The sequence below is a fragment of the Engystomops pustulosus genome, chromosome 9, assembly GCF_040894005.1.
Source record: "Engystomops pustulosus chromosome 9, aEngPut4.maternal, whole genome shotgun sequence".
NCBI classification, from domain to species: Eukaryota; Metazoa; Chordata; class Amphibia; order Anura; family Leptodactylidae; genus Engystomops; species Engystomops pustulosus.
The window spans coordinates 76,386,162-76,404,892 of record NC_092419.1 but is presented as its reverse complement, the minus strand read 5'-3'; the positions used below and the strand labels follow the sequence as shown (position 1 = coordinate 76,404,892).

General features: G+C 41.9%; 1 protein-coding gene across 5 annotated transcripts in view; it reads left to right on the top strand.

The window, feature by feature from the left end:
• The first annotated feature begins 2,615 nt into the window (after window positions 1-2,615).
• The window catches only part of OGT (O-linked N-acetylglucosamine (GlcNAc) transferase), a 30,153-nt gene continuing 14,037 nt past the window's right edge, over window positions 2,616-18,731 (top strand). For 2 of the 5 annotated variants that reach the window (XM_072123130.1, XM_072123128.1), the window contains exons 1-6: window positions 2,616-2,742; window positions 2,843-2,959; window positions 12,904-13,084; window positions 13,389-13,632; window positions 15,391-15,459; window positions 17,963-18,079. In XM_072123130.1, the coding sequence (XP_071979231.1) occupies window positions 2,923-2,959; window positions 12,904-13,084; window positions 13,389-13,632; window positions 15,391-15,459; window positions 17,963-18,079 (648 nt within the window). In that variant the 5' untranslated portion in view covers window positions 2,616-2,742; window positions 2,843-2,922. Of the gene's footprint in view, window positions 2,743-2,842; window positions 2,960-12,903; window positions 13,085-13,388; window positions 13,633-15,390; window positions 16,961-17,962; window positions 18,080-18,731 lie in introns of those variants that run through there. The other 3 variants (XM_072123129.1, XM_072123131.1, XM_072123132.1) reach the window with 3 other exon arrangements.

Here is an 18,731-nt window from a genome sequence, read left to right as displayed (position 1 = left end):
ATGAAAGCATGGATTCATCCTGCCTTGTATCAACGGTTCAGGCTGGTGGTGGTGGTGTCATGGTGTGAGGAATATTTTCTTGGCACTCTTTGGGCCCCTTGGTACCAATTGAGCATCGTTGCAACGCCACAGCCTACCTGAGTATTGTTGCTGACCATGTCCATCCCTTTATGACCACAATGTACCCAACATCTGATGGCTACTTTCAGCAGGATAATGCGCCATGTCATAAAGCTGGAATCATCTCAGACTGGTTTCTTGAACATGACAATAAGTTCACTGTACTCAAATGGCCTCTACAGTCACCAGATCTCAATCCAATAGAGCATCTTTGGGATGTGGTGGAACGGGAGATTTGCATCATGGATGTGCAGCCGACAAATCTGCGGCAACTGTGTGATACCATCATGTCAATATGGACCAAAATCTCTGAGGAATGCTTCCAGCACCTTGTTGAATCTATGCCACGAAGAATTGAGGCAGTTCTGTAGGCAAAAGGGGGTCCAACCCGTTACTAGCATGGTGTACCTAATAAAGTGGCCGGTGAGTGTATTCCTCTACAGCGGCCATCTTGGACCAAGAGAACCAAACAGCGGCCATTTTGGAGATCAAGCGGCCATTTTAAGTCTTAGCCGGTGGTCATGCTGACCACTGTCCAGTTAATGTCATGATTCAGCCATGTTTGTGTAACCTGCCTGTAAAAGTTTCTCCTTGACACTTGTTATAGATGACTATCCTTCGGTCTGTTCTTCCCCTTATCTTGTTTTGGTTAGCAAGAAGCTTTTTTGAGTCATTCTCATTAAATTCTGTAGCTGGGATAATATAATCATGTCTGTGAGCAAGGCCTGGGAAGACAGTGCACAATTCATTAACCTTTTTGGTGAATGTCCTTGTTAAATTCATTATGGCCAATAGCATTGCAGTATTCTATCTCCTTGTCAAGCCCCTTTTTCCTGCTGACTCTGTGTTTGATATATGCGGCTGAGCGCTAATAAAAATTGGAAAGATTCTACATTCACTAAGAGACTCATGTGTCTTGGGTTTGTTCTCTCGTCTCGGTACCGGGCAACCATGAAAGAGTTAATTAGAAAGTCACCTTTACAACTGAAGTAAGGACTGTTTTGAGTCCTAGATAAAAATCTCTATCAGACCCTCTCCATCTTCAGGGCATCCTATTTATGGTCTGGTGCCCAGAACTGGGCGGCATATTCCAGGTGAGGCTGAACCACTGCCTTGTACAGTGGTAATATTAGATCCCTATCACGAAAGTCCATACCACTTTTGATACATGACAAGATCGTGCTGGCTTTAGAGGCAGCTGTTTGACATTGCATGCTGTTATTTAATCTATGATCTACTGGTACCCCCAGGTCCTTCTCAAAAAGGGACTCTTCCAGATTAACTCATTGAACCTCATTTGCCAAGTGGATGACCAACATCCAGTTTGTCCAAGTCATCCCGCTCTCCACACAGCCCCAGGAGGTGGGAGGAGGGGACCGAGTTTGGTATCATTGGAATGATTTTGGAAAACTATTTGAACAAATTTTAAGTTTTCAATGTGTATTTCGGGAGATATTTCAGTCTTGACCTTTTTGTTACACCCTGATTACAAATACACATCACAGATGCACACACATATAGACACACATACAGCATGTACACATCACATATTCACATTCATACACTTATACAGTATGGGGCATATTTCTCATGTTAAATGTCGCAGGCGGCAGCGAGTGCACCGGCGTTGGGAGAGTAACGCCCCCATGCCGGCCCACTCCGGGCTGGCCACACCCTCTGCTCGGCCGGCCGCGCACCCCACCCCCTCGCACCCCACTGGTGTGAAGGTGGTGGAGGGGGCAAAATAGTGGCAAGTTTTAGCAATAAGCTAGCCTAATGTGGTGCAGGGGTCCTGATAAATATGCCCCTATATGCCTATACTCACTTTCTTACAGTCTTTTTATCCCAGGGGTGTATCAGAGACCAGAAATCTGTCCTAGTAGCTACAACATAGGAAAGAAGACTGCAGGAAGTAGAGATGAGAGATTCCAGTCCTGCTGTCTCCTCCCTGACATTTTTTATATGAGCTATCTACTCAGGTGTGTACTGTGGAAGAGGTGCAGTGTTATATACTGTATACATATATTTATGCAGTGCAATGTGCAGTTTAACATGTATATATCGGTTTATATCCGCCATTCTTTCAGGTGGCCAGGCCCCCTGACACCACGGGTCCCACAGCTACCTCTATGGCTGCTACCTGTGTAGTTACACCACTGTGTTGCAGTGCTGCTAGCTTGATCTTCACAATATAACATGATCTGTTAGGAATCCATTCAGCTGTCTGTTTCTTTTACATAGAAATAATTTAGAAAGCACAAGCTGAACATCTCAAATGTCAACTGAAGACATAAAAATGTGTGATTAAATAATTTAATATTTAATTATCTCTCTCATATTTTCCACATCATTTAGTTTAGCGCCTCCGCCGCCATTTTCTTTTCAGAATGGTTTGCACAATTCTACACAATTCCAGGTTAGTAATAATCAGTTCCCTAAACAAAAATGGACGCCTTGGCTTTCAGCTCCCAATCTGAGGGGGTGCCGGCTGCGCATGCGTAGTCTCTTCTGTTTGTCGCATTGCACTGGGCGGAGTGATTCCACGCGTTTTGCCTTATAGACAGTACAAATAACCATTGCAGAACTCCTATTTATTGAATTATCAGTTAGCATACTTCTTAGGTGATTAGTTTGTAAATAAGTATTCGTATAAATCTATTCACTTTCGTGATTAGCAGAGCGAATGCGCAAGGAGATAACGTCCTATTTTTCCTAAAAATAGATCCGGTTTTACTGCTGGGCGCCATTTCACCGCACAGAGGGAGGCCGGGACAGGATTGAACACGGACTCTCGCTCTCGACATGGCTGCATCAGTGGGTAGCGTTGCTGATAGCACAGGTAGGTTGTGTTGTTAAGTTACTACTCAGCTCCCGTATAGCCTAATGTGGAATGGGGCTCCTGGCGGACAACTGCAGGTCTCACTGGGCGGGGTGTCCTCATAACAAAGCGGCTGCTTATTACATGGGCCCGTCTATAGAGGCCTGTACATATTGTGCACATACGTGTATATAACATCATGGACACGTCTATAGAGGCCTGTACATATTGTGCACATACGTGTATATAACAACATGGGCCCGTCTATAGAGGCCTGTACATATTGTGCACATACGTGTATATAACATCATGGGCACGTCTATAGAGGCCTGTACATATTGTGCACATACGTGTATATAACATCATGGGCCCGTCTATAGAGGCTTGTACACATTGTGCACATACGTGTATATAACATCATGGACACGTCTATAGAGGCCTGTACATATTGTGCACATACGTGTATATAACAACATGGGCTCGTCTATAGAGGCTTGTGCACATACGTGTATATTACATCATGGACATGTCTATAGAGGCCTGTACATATTGTGCACATACGTGTATATAACAACATGGGCACGTCTATAGAGGCTTGTGCACATACGTGTATATTACATCATGGACACGTCTATAGAGGCTTGTGCACATATGTGTATATTACATCATGGACACGTCTATAGAGGCTTGTGCACATATGTGTATATTACATCATGGACATGTCTATAGAGGCTTGTGCACATATGTGTATATTACATCATGGACACGTCTATAGAGGCTTGTGCACATACGTGTATATTACATCATGGGCACGTCTATAGAGGCTTGTGCACATACGTGTATATTACATCATGGACATGTCTAAAGAGGCTTGTGCACATATGTGTATATTACATCATGGACACGTCTATAGAGGCTTGTGCACATATGTGTATATTACATCATGGACACGTCTATAGAGGCTTGTGCACATATGTGTATATTACATCATGGACACGTCCATAGAGGCTTGTGCACATACGTGTATATTACATCATGGGCACGTCTATAGAGGCTTGTGCACATACGTGTATATTACATCATGGACACGTCTATAGAGGCTTGTGCACATATGTGTATATTACATCATGGACACGTCTATAGAGGCTTGTGCACATATGTGTATATTACATCATGGACATGTCTATAGAGGCTTGTGCACATATGTGTATATTACATCATGGGCTCGTCTATAGAGGCTTGTGCACATATGTGTATATTACATCATGGGCTCGTCTATAGAGGCTTGTGCACATATGTGTATATTACATCATGGACACGTCCATAGAGGCTTGTGCACATACGTGTATATTACATCATGGACACGTCTATAGAGGCTTGTGCACATATGTGTATATTACATCATGGACACGTCTATAGAGGCTTGTGCACATATGTGTATATTACATCATGGACACGTCTATAGAGGCTTGTGCACATATGTGTATATTACATCATGGACACGTCTATAGAGGCTTGTGCACATATGTGTATATTACATCATGGACACGTCTATAGAGGCTTGTGCACATATGTGTATATTACATCATGGACACGTCTATAGAGGCTTGTGCACATACGTGTATATTACATCATGGACACGTCCATAGAGGCTTGTGCACATACGTGTATATTACATCATGGACACGTCCATAGAGGCTTGTGCACATACGTGTATATTACATCATGGACACGTCCATAGAGGCTTGTGCACATACGTGTATATTACATCATGGACACGTCTATAGAGGCTTGTGCACATATGTGTATATTACATCATGGGCACGTCCATAGAGGCTTGTGCACATATGTGTATATTACATCATGGGCACGTCCATAGAGGCTTGTGCACATATGTGTATATTACATCATGGGCACGTCCATAGAGGCTTGTGCACATATGTGTATATTACATCATGGGCACGTCCATAGAGGCTTGTGCACATATGTGTATATTACATCATGGGCACGTCCATAGAGGCTTGTGCACATATGTGTATATTACATCATGGACACGTCCATAGAGGCTTGTGCACATATGTGTATATTACATCATGGACACGTCCATAGAGGCTTGTATCTGCTGCATTACTGAGGCAGCACCATTACGTGTATACACTGTATATAGATCACTTGGGTGACGTTGCACCTATGTACTTTCAGATCTCGAGCACGATGCATTAGCCCAGGCCTTTACATTTGCTGATGATATGTAGCCCCCTGATTGAGGTCATTAAATTTAAATTGTCTATTTTCGCTGTTTAGTGGCTGCATTGCCACAAGATGCAGTGTCATGGCTTGAGATGTTGCAGGTAACCAGTGCAGCCTTCTATTTACCAAAAAAAATAATAGTCTGCAAGGACTTGTCCACCCTCCTGACATGGATGTTTTGTTATAGTTGTATATTCCAGTACAAATGTCTGCCATGTATATTGGGGCCTGCGGTGTCGTCATGGTGACGTCCAAGTGCTTCTCAATGAATTAGAATATCAGCAATATTCAATAACTGAATTCAAAGAGTGAAACATGATATAGAGTTACAAAGTGAGGTTTTTGAAGTTTTATATTCTAATGCTGATTATGGCTTGCAGCCAAGGAAAACCCTGAAGTAATTTCTAATAGTAAAACAGAACATTATATAAGACCAACTGTATAAACATTTTTGGACAGAAATGTTGGCTGAATGACAATTATGTGCAGTGTATGCTCTCAACCCTTGGTCAGGGCTCCTTCAGCATGGCATGGAGGTGATCAGGTGCTATGGAAGCCCAGGTTGTGTGATAGCAGCCTTCATCTCCTTCATTATTGGGTCTGGTGTCTCATCTTGCTCTTGACAATACCCCATAGCTACTCAATAGGGTTATGGTCAGGTGAGTTTGCTGACCAATTAAATACAGTGATACTTTGGTTATTAAACCAGGTTTTGGTACCTGTCCTTACTGGCAAAAGTGCCAAGTGCTGCTGGAAAATGAAATTTCCATCTCCAAAAAGCTTGTCAGCAGAGAAGCATGAGGTGCTCCAAAGTTTCGGGTGCAGTTACAGGATAGTGTTTTGAAACTGAATGAAACCACACAGGGGGAGACCACAGCCGATCACACGTGCTTTACTTTGCAAACACATGCAATCAGCAGCCAGTGTCTTGTATTGTCTAAATGTAAGACACTGGGTGCTGATTGCCGATTGGGTGCGTTTGCTATAGTCTGTGGTCCCCCCTGTGCGTTATTAGTCCATATCAAAATGCTGTCGTGTGACACTCTTCCTAGTAGATGGCTGTGCTGCCTTGATAAAACACAGAAGACTTATACCAGCAGATGACGAGGCTCCCCAAACCATCACCGATAGTGGAAATTTCACGTGACACCTGAAGCAGCTTACATTGTGCTCGTTCACCTTTTTCTGCCATACTTTTTTCCAACTTTCCACTAATATACTTTGAAACCAAACATCCAGCTTCTGTTGCAATGACCTTTATGGCTTCCCCTCCTTGTGGAGGGTGTCAATGACTGCCTTCTGAACACCTCTCAAGTCAGCAGTCTTCCCCAAGATTCAGTATCCCCTACTGAACCAGACTGCGGTTTCGTTCACGCATTCCATTTTTCAGATGCAGTTTTCAAAGCCAAAAGCAGGCTTGGTTCATAATGTGAGAACATATCGCTGAAAGCTGCTACTCCTCCTTTTTTCACTCCTTTCCTGATTTTTAACATTCAAAACTGCATCTGATAGATCGAATGTGTGAATGCACCCGAAGGGTCCCACAAAAATGCTTAGGAAGCCTTTGCAGATGTTTTGGGTCAATTATATTTTCCTGAGTTGATTTTTGGGTTTTCCTTGGCTGTAAGAGATAAATGTCAACATAAACGCTTGAAAAAGTTCACTCTGATTTGTAATGACTATATAATGAGTTTCACTTTTATTGAATTGCGGAAAAAAACTTTTAGCTGATATTCTAATTTATTGAGCAGCACAAGAGTCTCTTCCTCCTTGCAGAAGAACAGGTTGCTTGGTAATAGTTTTCTAGCAATGGGCAGAATGAAGCAGGTGCCGCTGTGGCTTGGTAGCCCATGGTAGAGCCCTTCATACAATTTCTATGGTGAGACCAACTTGGGTCCCTGTCATGCACAGTGAAGCCATGGGCACTAAAATAGAAACTATCAGATTGTTAACAAGAATTTGTAAACAACTTGTTAACAAAAAACAATTTAATTCAATTTGCTTGTCTCAATATAATATTCAATTACAATAGTTGAAGACCAATATTTAAGACATTTAAAAACATATTCATGCATAAGAAAATAGCGATTATATTTAGACAAAAGACGCGATTATACATAGACAAAGAAGTAAAACATGAAATCCTTTTTTAAGGTACTTTCATAAAATTCCCAAAAAGGGAAAGAAAAAAAGGTTTGCAGATATTTGATATATGTTAATCAACAAATATAGATTTCATCTATCAAATATCTGCAAACCTTTTTTTCTTTCCCTTTTTGGGAATTTTATGAAAGTACCTTAAAAAAGGATTTCATGTTTTACTTCTTTGTCTATGTATAATCGCGTCTTTTGTCTAAATATAATCGCTATTTTCTTATGCATGAATATGTTTTTAAATGTCTTAAATATTGGTCTTCAACTATTGTAATTGAATATTATATCGAGACAAGAAAGTTGTTTACAAATTGGGTTTTTGTTAACAAGTTGTTTGCAAATTCTTGTTAACAATCTGAGACCGTTTCTATTTTAGTGCCCACATTCTTTGCAAAAAATCTGTGTATATTTGTTCCTTTTTTGGTGAAAAGGTCTTGATGGTAGCACATAGAACTGGAAAGGTTGGAAATTGAGAAGTGCCACTACAATATCCCCAAGCAAAACTATTATATGAATGGAGTTTTGTCTCTGACTACATGGATGACCTAGTGCAGTGGTGGCGAACCTATGGCACGGGTGCCAGAGGTGGCACTCAGAGCCATTTCTGTGGGCACTCAGGTCATTGCCCCAGGACAGAGTTCACCAAACAAATCCACCAAATCTTCCTGCAGTCCCAGGCATCTTAAGAGAAGCTGCCATCAATGCTATTTTAAAGTCCACACCTAAAATTAGTAGGTGTGGACTTATCTGCATTATCTTTGGAGGTCATCCTGCTGGACCCACCATTCTTCCTGTACAGACAGAAACCCTGGTGAGAAGCTACAATGATAGTCTGAATTTGCCCTCCTTTTTTCAACTGTATTGGTGGCCTCAGGGGGCCAATAAGATTGAAAGATGTGGAAGTACAGGTAGCAATAAGTTGCTGCTAAAAATGCCATGTTGGCACTTCACGGTAAATAAGTGGATTTTGGTTGTAGTTTGGGCACTCGGTCTCTAAAAGGTCCGCCATCACTGGACTAGTGTATTGAGTTGGCCTTCTTGGGTGGGCTAATGTTGTCATAGCTTCTGATTGATGTCAAGATCCTGAGAATTGCTGTCTTTATGTTTTGTCCACTGTGTAAGGTCATAATTGCAATTTCCCCATCTTGGCTGAGAGGAGTAGCCCCTGTCTCCGCTGTGCTCAGTTACAGAAACCATTTAATATGGCTGTCCTATGCTGTTTCAGTAACTCATGTAGAGGTAAATTGGGGTAATGGAAATGATGTAGCTCATTGTTTTGCCCCCTTTAATATAAGGTTTCTGTCACAAAACGTATATAAAAGTCTACTGTTAGGCCCCTTTTCCACTAAGGTGTGAGGGACTGATATCTGGTTGTATATCAGTCTCCATAGAAGCCTATGACCTCTGGCCACGGTATGGTGAAAAAGATAGAGCCTGCACTATTTTTCCTGTATGTATGGCTGGACACCATGCCTCCCTATGGAGAGGGGTGGGGTGAGTAGATGGCTATTTGGTGGTTGTATGTTACTGTCTCCCCTTTGGGCATTCCACCATTTGTGATTCTCTCACAAGTGTTTACTATTTTGTGCTGCTGCCTCTAAATGGGACCGGGAGAGCTGGGAAGTCATATTGCCTCTATATGAGTGGTGGACAACAGAAAACATGGATTATGAGATCCTGAATGAAAAAAAAAATTGCTATGTGACATGCAATACTGTCATATAATGGATCAAAAGTGTTTTATGCAAAGTTTGTACATGGGCTAAGGGAAATCTACCATTAAAATGGCACTGGGACTTCAAGGAAGTTCTCTCTGCACAAGTGTTGAGGAAGCAAGGGGGGGTGAGACAGTTTAACAGATCATAGAGAGGCTAAGATGGCTCTGTGATAGCATAATTTTAATTTTTGATTTTAGGAGGCCCTAGATAAAAACATATTACAGTAATGGCGCCTGGTTCTATGAATAAAGCAAATCTACCATTTGATGCATTATGAACCAAACATACATGGAGAATGCTGCAGCTACACAGATGCAGAATCATATCATGTCTAATACTGGAGCTGGGTGGTTTTGGTAAAAAAATTTTTTTATAAAATTCAGGATAAGGAGTCTCTCCTGCTCCTTTGCTTGGCTCAGCTCTTCTCCATCTTGCACTGCTCAGGAGAATGATGTTCTAATCACCATCCCACAGCTGCAATGTATGAATGATCAAGCTCGGGTTGATTATTCCTGTCTGGAACAGTGCCGACAGCTCGTATAATGGGGCAGATTTACTTACCTGGTCCATTCGCGATCTAGCGGCGCGGTCTTCCGGCGATTCACTAAGGTAGTGCGCCCGATGTCCACTAGGTGTCGCTGCTGCGCTGAAGTTCGTCGGAGTGCACTGAAGTTCACCAAGCTATCCTGGGTGCAGGTAAGCCCATGTCAAGCGACACTTCTTTTTTTTTTTTCGGCGGTTTTTCCGAATCCATCGGGTTTTCCTACGGCCAATGATATCTCTAGAAAAGCTTTTTAATAAAGTTTTAATAATTACATATTTAAAATTTGGTTTATAAACTGTAATTTTTCCAATTAAAGTTTTTTTTTTTTTAAGTACCTTATATACTCGAGTATAAGCCTAGTTTTTCAGCACAAAATTTGTGCTCAAAAACCCTAACTCGGCTTATACTCGAGTCAACTAAAAAAATAAAGACAAAACTCACCTTTCTGACGTCACCCGTAGGTCCTCTTCTGTCTGAGACAGAAGAGGACCTATGGGGGACGTCGGAAAGATGAGTACAGTGTTATTTTTTTTTCCTACTACAGGGGTTGGGCAGGCTGTATGCTACAGGGGCTGGCAGACTATATACTGGGAGGCTGTAACCAATGCATTTCCCACCCTCGGCTTATACTCGAGTCAATAGGTTTTCCCAGTTTTTGTGTTGAAATTAGGGGTCTCGGCTTGTACTCGGGTCGGCTTATACTTGAGTATATACGGTAGTAACTTTTACCAAACTGTTATAAATATGTACAGCATTATTCAATCACCCTTTCCCAGGTTCAGTTATAGATGCAGAGGGTGCATGTACTTCATCAATAATAAAAAGTGAAAGTGTTTCCTGCAGCTCTGTTTATATTCTGCCTTCTGCTGACCATCTGGAGGGGGGCACCCTTCAAACGCATATATCTCTGGAACCCTAGCACCTAGAAACACCTAGATTATCCTGTTTAATTTGACACCAAATTTGTTTTTTCTAGATGCCAGGATTCAGGAGATATAGTACAGGCAGTCCCCGGGTTACATACAAGATGGGGTCTGTAGGTTTGTTCTTAAGTTGAATTTGTATGTAAGTCGGAACTGTATATTTTATCATTGTAATCCCAGACAGAACTTTTTTGTTCTCTGTGACAATTGGATTTTAAAAATGTTGTCATAAGAATCAATATTAACACTAAAGCTTCATTACAGACACATTTGATAACTGTTATAGCTGTTTATTGTAGCCTAGGACTAAAGTACAATGAATTACCAATATCCAGAGGTCCGTTAGTAACTAGGGGTCGTATGTAAGTCGAGTGTTCTTAAAGAGAACCCGTCATGCAAAATAACCCCCCTAAACTAAATATATTTTCATAAACTGCCATTAGAGAGCATTGTCTCTATCCCTTCATTGTCCCTCTACATGCCTGTAAACCTAAGCAATGAGGTCCTAAAGCTGTATGCAAATGACCTGTGAGATGTCCAATGAAGCATTAGCATATTCAAGCTGTCCACCTTATTCATGAGTGGGAGGCCCAGTCACACCCCCAGTGCATGACTGACAGCCTGTATAATGATGTGAGGCTGTATAATGATGTGCTTCCTGGTGCTGGTGGCCACGCCCCCTGCAGCCTGTGTGTGCATGTGTGTGTGTGTTTAGGAGAGATATACAGCAGCTCCAGGCAGTCATGTTACAGCAGAACATGTCAGATTCATGTGTAGCTGATGTCTGTGTCTCTCACCTGTATATTAGGAGGATGCAGCATGTCAGCAGATGCAGCACACACACTAGCCATGCTTTACTATACATTACACACAGACATGAGCAGGGGGGAGGAGAGGGGAGGGGTAACAGGGGTGACATCAGTGCCTCTGACCATGTGACCAGCCTCATTTACATGATAAAAAATAGATGATTTTACAATGAATAATGTATGAAATAACTAGATAATGGCTGGGATGGGATCCTTATGTGCTGCTCCAACAGGTAGAGGTGACAGGACTAGTGGCAGAGACCTGATGACAGGTGTCCTTTAAGTAGGGGACCGCCTGTAGTTTGAAGTTGGCCACTGACATTGCGTAAAAAAAGTTCTTTCTGCAATGTGTCACAGTAATAGCTGCCATGTATTTATGTGGAACGTCCTGGAAGGGTTAAGTGTCCCTGGTTTGTCCATGCTTTATTTTGATGGTAGATTTCCTTTTATTTGGAATATTCTGTAATTGTATTTTATATCTGCTCTGGAGATCCATGCAAATATGATGTTGTATATGAATATGTTTTGTTTGTGTGTTTCCCCTCAGCATAATCATTCTGTGCATCCACTTTTCTTTTGTTTTATTCATTAGTGCCTTTAGTTCCTTACAATTCCTTGGGGCAAGTCGGCTAGATCTGCACTTTCATTTAGCCATGTTGTAATACAGGAAGTTCTGTCCTATATATAGCACATATATATAGTACCCGGTGCATCTGCAATACAGTAGATGGCGCTGCGTCTGGAGACTATAACCACACAAATGCTAATGCCAATTTGAACATCTAATCAGTGGGTTTGTTATAGTGGTCTGTTTGACAATTAATTACCAGAAATCCCTTTTAATGCATATGGTATATATGTATAGTTAAAATTACCTTCTAGTGTAGTGGTGGCAAACCTATGACACGGGTGCCAGAGGTGGCTCTCAGAACCCTCTCTTTGGGCACCCAGGCAGTCACCAAAGAGGAAGAAAAGGTATCTTCATGGATTCATATTCCTCAGTGCTATTTTAGACTACAGGAGGAATGGGAAGGGGTGGGCAGATCTGCATTATCATTGTAAATGCTGCTCTAGGCCCTCAAATTCTTCCTATTTAGGAGAACCTGATTTTGTCACTTCTTCTTTCTACTGTATTGGAGTTCTCAGGATGATACGATTGAAAGCTATGACAGAGGAGGGAGGTAGATGGAGAATAGCACTATATAACTGCAAGATCTGATCCCACACAGTGTTTATAGTTTATGGACATAGAGATGTTTTCATAGGAATTTAACACAATATCATAGTTTGCACTAAATCTCTTTGCAGTGTTGTCTCAATTTTTTTTAAAGAATTTTGGACACATTAACTATAAAATATGTGAATTTATTTTTGCACGTTTCGGCAATTGTTCAGTGTGTTTCTAAGGCACTAATGACTTTTTGTTTAATATCATTCATCTATTTTATTTTATATGCATCACTTTAGTTCACATCATTGTTTTTATAATTTCTTTTCTTTTTTTTTTTTTTTTTAATTTCCATTGTCTAATTTTTCCTTTCCCCCCGAATGTTTGATGATTCTCTAGAACCAACGAAACGTATGCTTTCCTTCCAAGGGCTAGCGGAGTTGGCTCATCGGGAATATCAGGCAGGGGACTTCGAAGCCGCTGAAAGACATTGCATGCAGCTCTGGAGACAGGAGCCTGATAACACTGGTGTCTTACTACTGCTCTCTTCTATTCACTTTCAGTGTCGCAGACTAGACAGGTCAGTATTATTTTCTTTTCTGTCATTTTGTGTAAATGAGCACTGCCCTAATAATTTCCTTATTTTGTGTGCCCCCAGAAACTGGCAGTAAAACCACATGTTGGGGTAATTTGTAGGCAAGACATGGCCGCTATGCCTGTACATTGATTGCCTGTACCTATACATTGGAGCTGCTTACTGTTCAAGTTACTGAGCTAAATAAATTTCTATAGCACATAAAGCCTTTAAATGATGGAAAAGGTTTTCATTGAATAAGACAGGCCTGCTTTATATTTGTGTTGAAGCTGTGGCTTATCTGTTTCAGGTCAGCACATTTTAGTACACTGGCAATTAAGCAGAATCCCCTCCTCGCAGAAGCCTATTCCAACCTGGGAAACGTCTACAAGGAAAGAGGACAGCTACAAGAAGCTATTGAGCATTATCGGCATGCATTACGGCTGAAACCAGACTTCATCGATGGATACATCAATCTTGCTGCTGCTCTGGTGGCAGCTGGTGACATGGAGGGGGCAGTACAAGCCTATGTGTCTGCTCTTCAGTACAATCCTGTAAGTATCAGCATTTTTGTAGTAAAGAAATATTGGCTAAAACAGGAGATTATTTTACCTCCACTGTTTGTATTCTGATAGCCATTATTTCTGCTAGTTTTGAATGTATAAGTTACAGAAATGCCATGAAGAACATAGGGGGAAATTTATCATTAGTGTCTAAGAGCAGAACTGTTCTCACGGCCGGCAATGTGAGTCAGCCAGTCCGCGGCCGCAGGGAGCGATGCTGCCGGCTTCTCCTACAATGTTACCGCTGGCGAGGGCCTGCTGGGGGTGTGTCGGCACGCCCCCTAATGAATAAGGCCGAATGCCAGCGCACCAGATGCACGATCCGACCTCTTATTTAGTAAGAGGTCGGATCGGTTTAAATGAATTTGCTGCGCATAAATTTAAAATAAAAATGGCTAGGGAGAAAGGGGCTAGGGGGGTGGGCAATATGGGGAGCACACTTGGTGGGTGGGTTTTCCAGGGTGACAGGTCCTCTTTAAAGCTGAGCTCTGGTTTCCATGTGCAACTATAAAAGTTCTGCTCTGACACTTCTGTAAATCTTCCCCCATAGAGCTTAATCTCTGTCTGTTTGAACACCCACCCACAAAGAGGACAGCGTTAAAGCGAAATTGTGACCAGGAATGTCCCTTTTATCTGGGGACATGTTCCAGTAGTCTTTGCTATACCGATTTTACAAATGCATCTGTCAGCATTCTAAATCATTTTACTACTTAATATAGGTTTAATTGACATTTTCCCAGCCAGCAGAGTGTGGCGAGTCCCGGGGGAGGGGCAGCTGCAGCCTATGTCTGCCTGTGTCTTCTCATGCATTCTTCCTCTGCTCCCCACAACCCCCTCCCTCCCCTGCCTGTCCAATGCACATGACAAGAAGTGGGGTGGAGTGAGGGAGCAAAATAAATTTGGAGAAGAGGACACTGACACAGGCTGCAACTGCCCTCCGGGACTTGTCATACTCTGCCGGCAGGGAGCCAAATGATGTGAATTTAACTTAAACTACTGAAATAATTCAGAATGCTGTCATTTTTAAAATCGTCATAGCAGAGTCTGTTGGAACCTGTGAAAAATGGTTGCGTGTTTGCTTGAACATTTCTGCTTCAGCTAGTGTCCCTTATTGTGGAATGAATCATATTTTCAAATAATAAAGTTTTAAACTTCATACAAATTAGGCTGATTGGGGGGGCCATTGGCTTTCTCCTGGAGCACCTCCCATCAGTATTCAGAGCTTCCCCCGTTATTTCTCCTTGTCATCATCTGACATAATTGCTCTGGGTGTTTGATACTGGTTGCATTCCCATCTCTCTAACATAATGAACAGGAACTGGGTCTCCTCTTTCCACTAGTAAAAGGTTACTGTTTGGAGCCATGGTCTGGTTATGAACCAAGCAGACGATCTTCCTCTTATTGCACATGCATGGTCTAATTAGTAGGTCGTGCGTGCAAAACATACTGACCCTGCATAGCATTGAGGTCACAGGTGAAAGGGGAACATGGGTGATACAGAACAATAATGGTAGGAGAGATGTGGTTGCGGCAGACTTCATGTAATGTCTGTGTACTGGAAATGTATGTTACTCGAGCGGCAGACCCTGCGGCTCCATCAAGTAGGAGGTATGGATGTTATCGTTATAAGTGGTGGCCCTAGAGTTAGACCATTGCTGTTAAGACCTGTTACCTGACACACAATATTTTATTACTTTTTAAGCATATTACGGTATTGTCCTTCCAAATATCTTTGTTTCTTCCTTCCAGGATTTGTACTGTGTGCGCAGTGACCTGGGTAATCTCCTGAAAGCCCTAGGTCGCTTAGAAGAGGCAAAGGTATGTTTTTGGTTCCCTGACATTAAACCTTTTCTATTGCAGCATCTGTGCACTGATTCATCCGTTCTGCCAGAGTTTAGTTTTATACAGAGTTTACTGCGGTGTGTTTAGGATTGAGGCTATAAACAAAGAAGTGTGACCCAAGGAGTATAGCAGCACCTCAAAATGCTGGAAGGGAGCTGTTTTCAAATTGTAAACCTTCATCGGGGTTTACCATAGGTACTTCTTAATTCTGAAATTGCCAGCCATTTACAATTGGCCTTGGTCCACTAGGTCATCTCAGCTGATGAACTTAGAGGCACTACAAAGTCCAACCAAAGAGCCCACTTTTTTTCTTTTTTTTTTCCCTTCCTCTGTTCCCGCAGTACATGTTTCTTCTTTATGGAAGAAAGGCTGTTAGAAAAATACAATGAATCTGACCCACATACTTAGCCATCATAAGAGGATGGTTTATTTAGGAAGGATCAAAGCTGGTTTGTATTAAGAAAATGGACTGATGGAAAGAAAACAATGGTATGCGAAGGTGGCTTCTAGCAGTTAACGGTCAAAGAAAACATTGTAACTAAAATGTTCCTAATTCATTTTACAGCTTTGCACTTGGTTGTGAAGTGTTTTTGTGGATTCCTGCTGTCTTGTTACAAGCCACCTTGTGCGACTTGCGCTGCTAGGGAAAGGAGTTGGGAGAAACATGAGGTGAAGTGTGAATATCCTCTGTAACTCCAAACCCACGCGCGTGCAATTGCATGGAGTGCTATTGCAGTGTAGCTGTCCACTTGTCATGAGACCTTTATAAGTTAGTGACATTGAATGTTATTAATGGGGGGGGGGGATCTCTGATGCTAAATTTAGGGGTATTTTTTTTGTACAATATGAAATAAGTAGTTGAATTTTTCAACGTTTGGGGTCTTCAGCCTATCAATTGGACAGCTAACGTATTGCACTTCACAGCTGCTTTAGCGTCACTGGTATAGGAGCAAACTGCGCCCGCGTAGGATGCTGATTTCTTTTTCAGAGTTCTGGAGTCACCTAGTGTGAGAGACTTTTCTTTGCGAGGAATTAAGAAAACTTTAAATCAAATATGACTTTCTTTTGTAATCAGTGCATTTCCAGTATCAAGCCAGCTGTTTCCTTGTAATGAAACCTAAATTTTTATTATGTGCCTTTGAGAGCCTTTCTTCCAGCCATGCACTCTGCCACCACTCCCCGAACCTCCTGCATGATAAACATGAAAGCCAGCTTTGTCCTTGTCTAAATCATAGAGCATATCCAAAAGCATTTCACTTGCTTTGTTGAGATCTTTTACTAATGATATTGTTTTATTTTCTCTCTTGTTTTTGGTTTTTACCACTGATATTGTATTTAGAAGGTTTCAGGTGGGTGAAAACTGCTATTCCATGCGTAAGGTGCCTCGCTGAAGGGAGCTCGAGGCCTGGATCTAGGCAGACATGCACCTCCTCCTCTTCCAGCAAGGAACGCACCGAAAAGTCACATGAGAAATATGGTAACGGGTTTGTAAATGCCACAACAAAACCATTTGCTCCATGCCTGAATCCTTCTGTCTTGTGGCTTCCAAAAAAAATGCTTAAAATGTTATATTTTCAAGCAATTAAAGCACAAAATTAAATACCAAAGGCCACAATTCTTTAAAAGGAGAATTATACTTTATAAAAGAAATTGGAGCTAGTTTAGATGTAAGCTTCTAACTCTTCCAGATGTTCATTATTTTTTTTCCTTTTTTATTTCTTCTTTGTTTGGACTGAATCGTTCTGCTCCTCATCATGCGCTGTGAGCCTGCAGTAACGCAAAGGCTGCGCAGCGAATTGCGCTTTGCGTGGGGCGGAATCCAAGTAGGCAGTCAACTTGATTGTTAACCCGTAACGTGTTAAAGTTTGGGTTTGTGGTTCTGTCTGGGTTGGAGGGGTTGGGTTGGTCTTTTCCCCTATTCCTTTTACTTTTCCTTTACTTTGGGTTTATGAATCAGGTTGGCTGCTTATATTTGCCATTGCGCCTGCGACTTGCGGCAACAGCGTAGTATTGCTGTTTAGCATGGGCGCGCTTGCGATTTTAGCGCTTGCATTACAGGGACCCAAACCTGCTTGCAACCTTTAATTATTTCTGGTTTCTGTGCCACCATTTACTTCCCTTTACCAATAGCAACCCAAAATAATACAAAGGAAATTTACCACTATGTGATTAGGTTCTGGTATGTACACAGATTACATCAGGGTCAAATGCATTGATTTCAGCTATTTTTATAAGAAAATAAGCACAATCACTTACATGAAATTCCTAATGGCCCAACTCAGAAATGGTTGGTTGCATTCAGGTGTGGGTTTGCGCAAGCGTAGGATTCATCGACTTGCGCAGTTGCAGTGTTGCGCTGGCGAGCCTATACTGCAGGTTCACTTTTTGCGGTTTGGAGAATGCATTCTAACATTTTTTCTTTTTTTTTTTTTTCTTTTCTCCAAAATCCTTCTCTACTTTTCCATTTAAAACATTGAAGGCGTGTTACCTAAAAGCAATTGAGACGCAGCCAAACTTTGCAGTTGCATGGAGTAATCTAGGCTGTGTATTTAATGCACAAGGAGAGATCTGGCTTGCAATCCATCATTTTGAGAAGGTATGTATAACCTCTGTATTACACATTTTGGCATTGGGTGTTATGCCTGTTCTATCTATAAAGAAAACGATGATCCAGCTCAATGGACGAAATAAAAGTAGCCTTTATTCAAATATTAGTGTGGTATCCGCAGCATATCACAGTACAGCCATGACAAGTCAACGCGTTTCAAACACTTGGTGTGCCCTTACTCATGACGGAGGATCATCTGTCATGAGTAAGAGCACGCAAAATGTTTGAAACGGCATGTGTTTGAACTGGTGTTATTTTTGGCCTACTATACCTGTTTTATGTCTGGACATTTGTCAACTGCTTAATGTAGTCAATATCCATTGCCTCGTTCCTTCTAAAATCAACTTCAAAAATTATGTGAAAGAACCAGAAGGGGCCCCCTTGAGCCCCTTAATGTTGTGTCTTCACTGGCTGTTCTGCTGTCTCACCCACCTCCTCCCAGCTCCCTCAGACCCCCTCAGCAAAAAGTTTCCGCAGATGGTAGGATGGGGGCAGGGAGTCCTGCAAGGGGTGGGGGTGAGACAGTGTAACAGCTTGTGATGACAGAGCACCTTTAAATTTGATTTGGGTAGGAAGGATACCATGGAGAACAACCTATAGGAGGATTACCACCGTCACAGTGCCTGGATCTATGACTGGT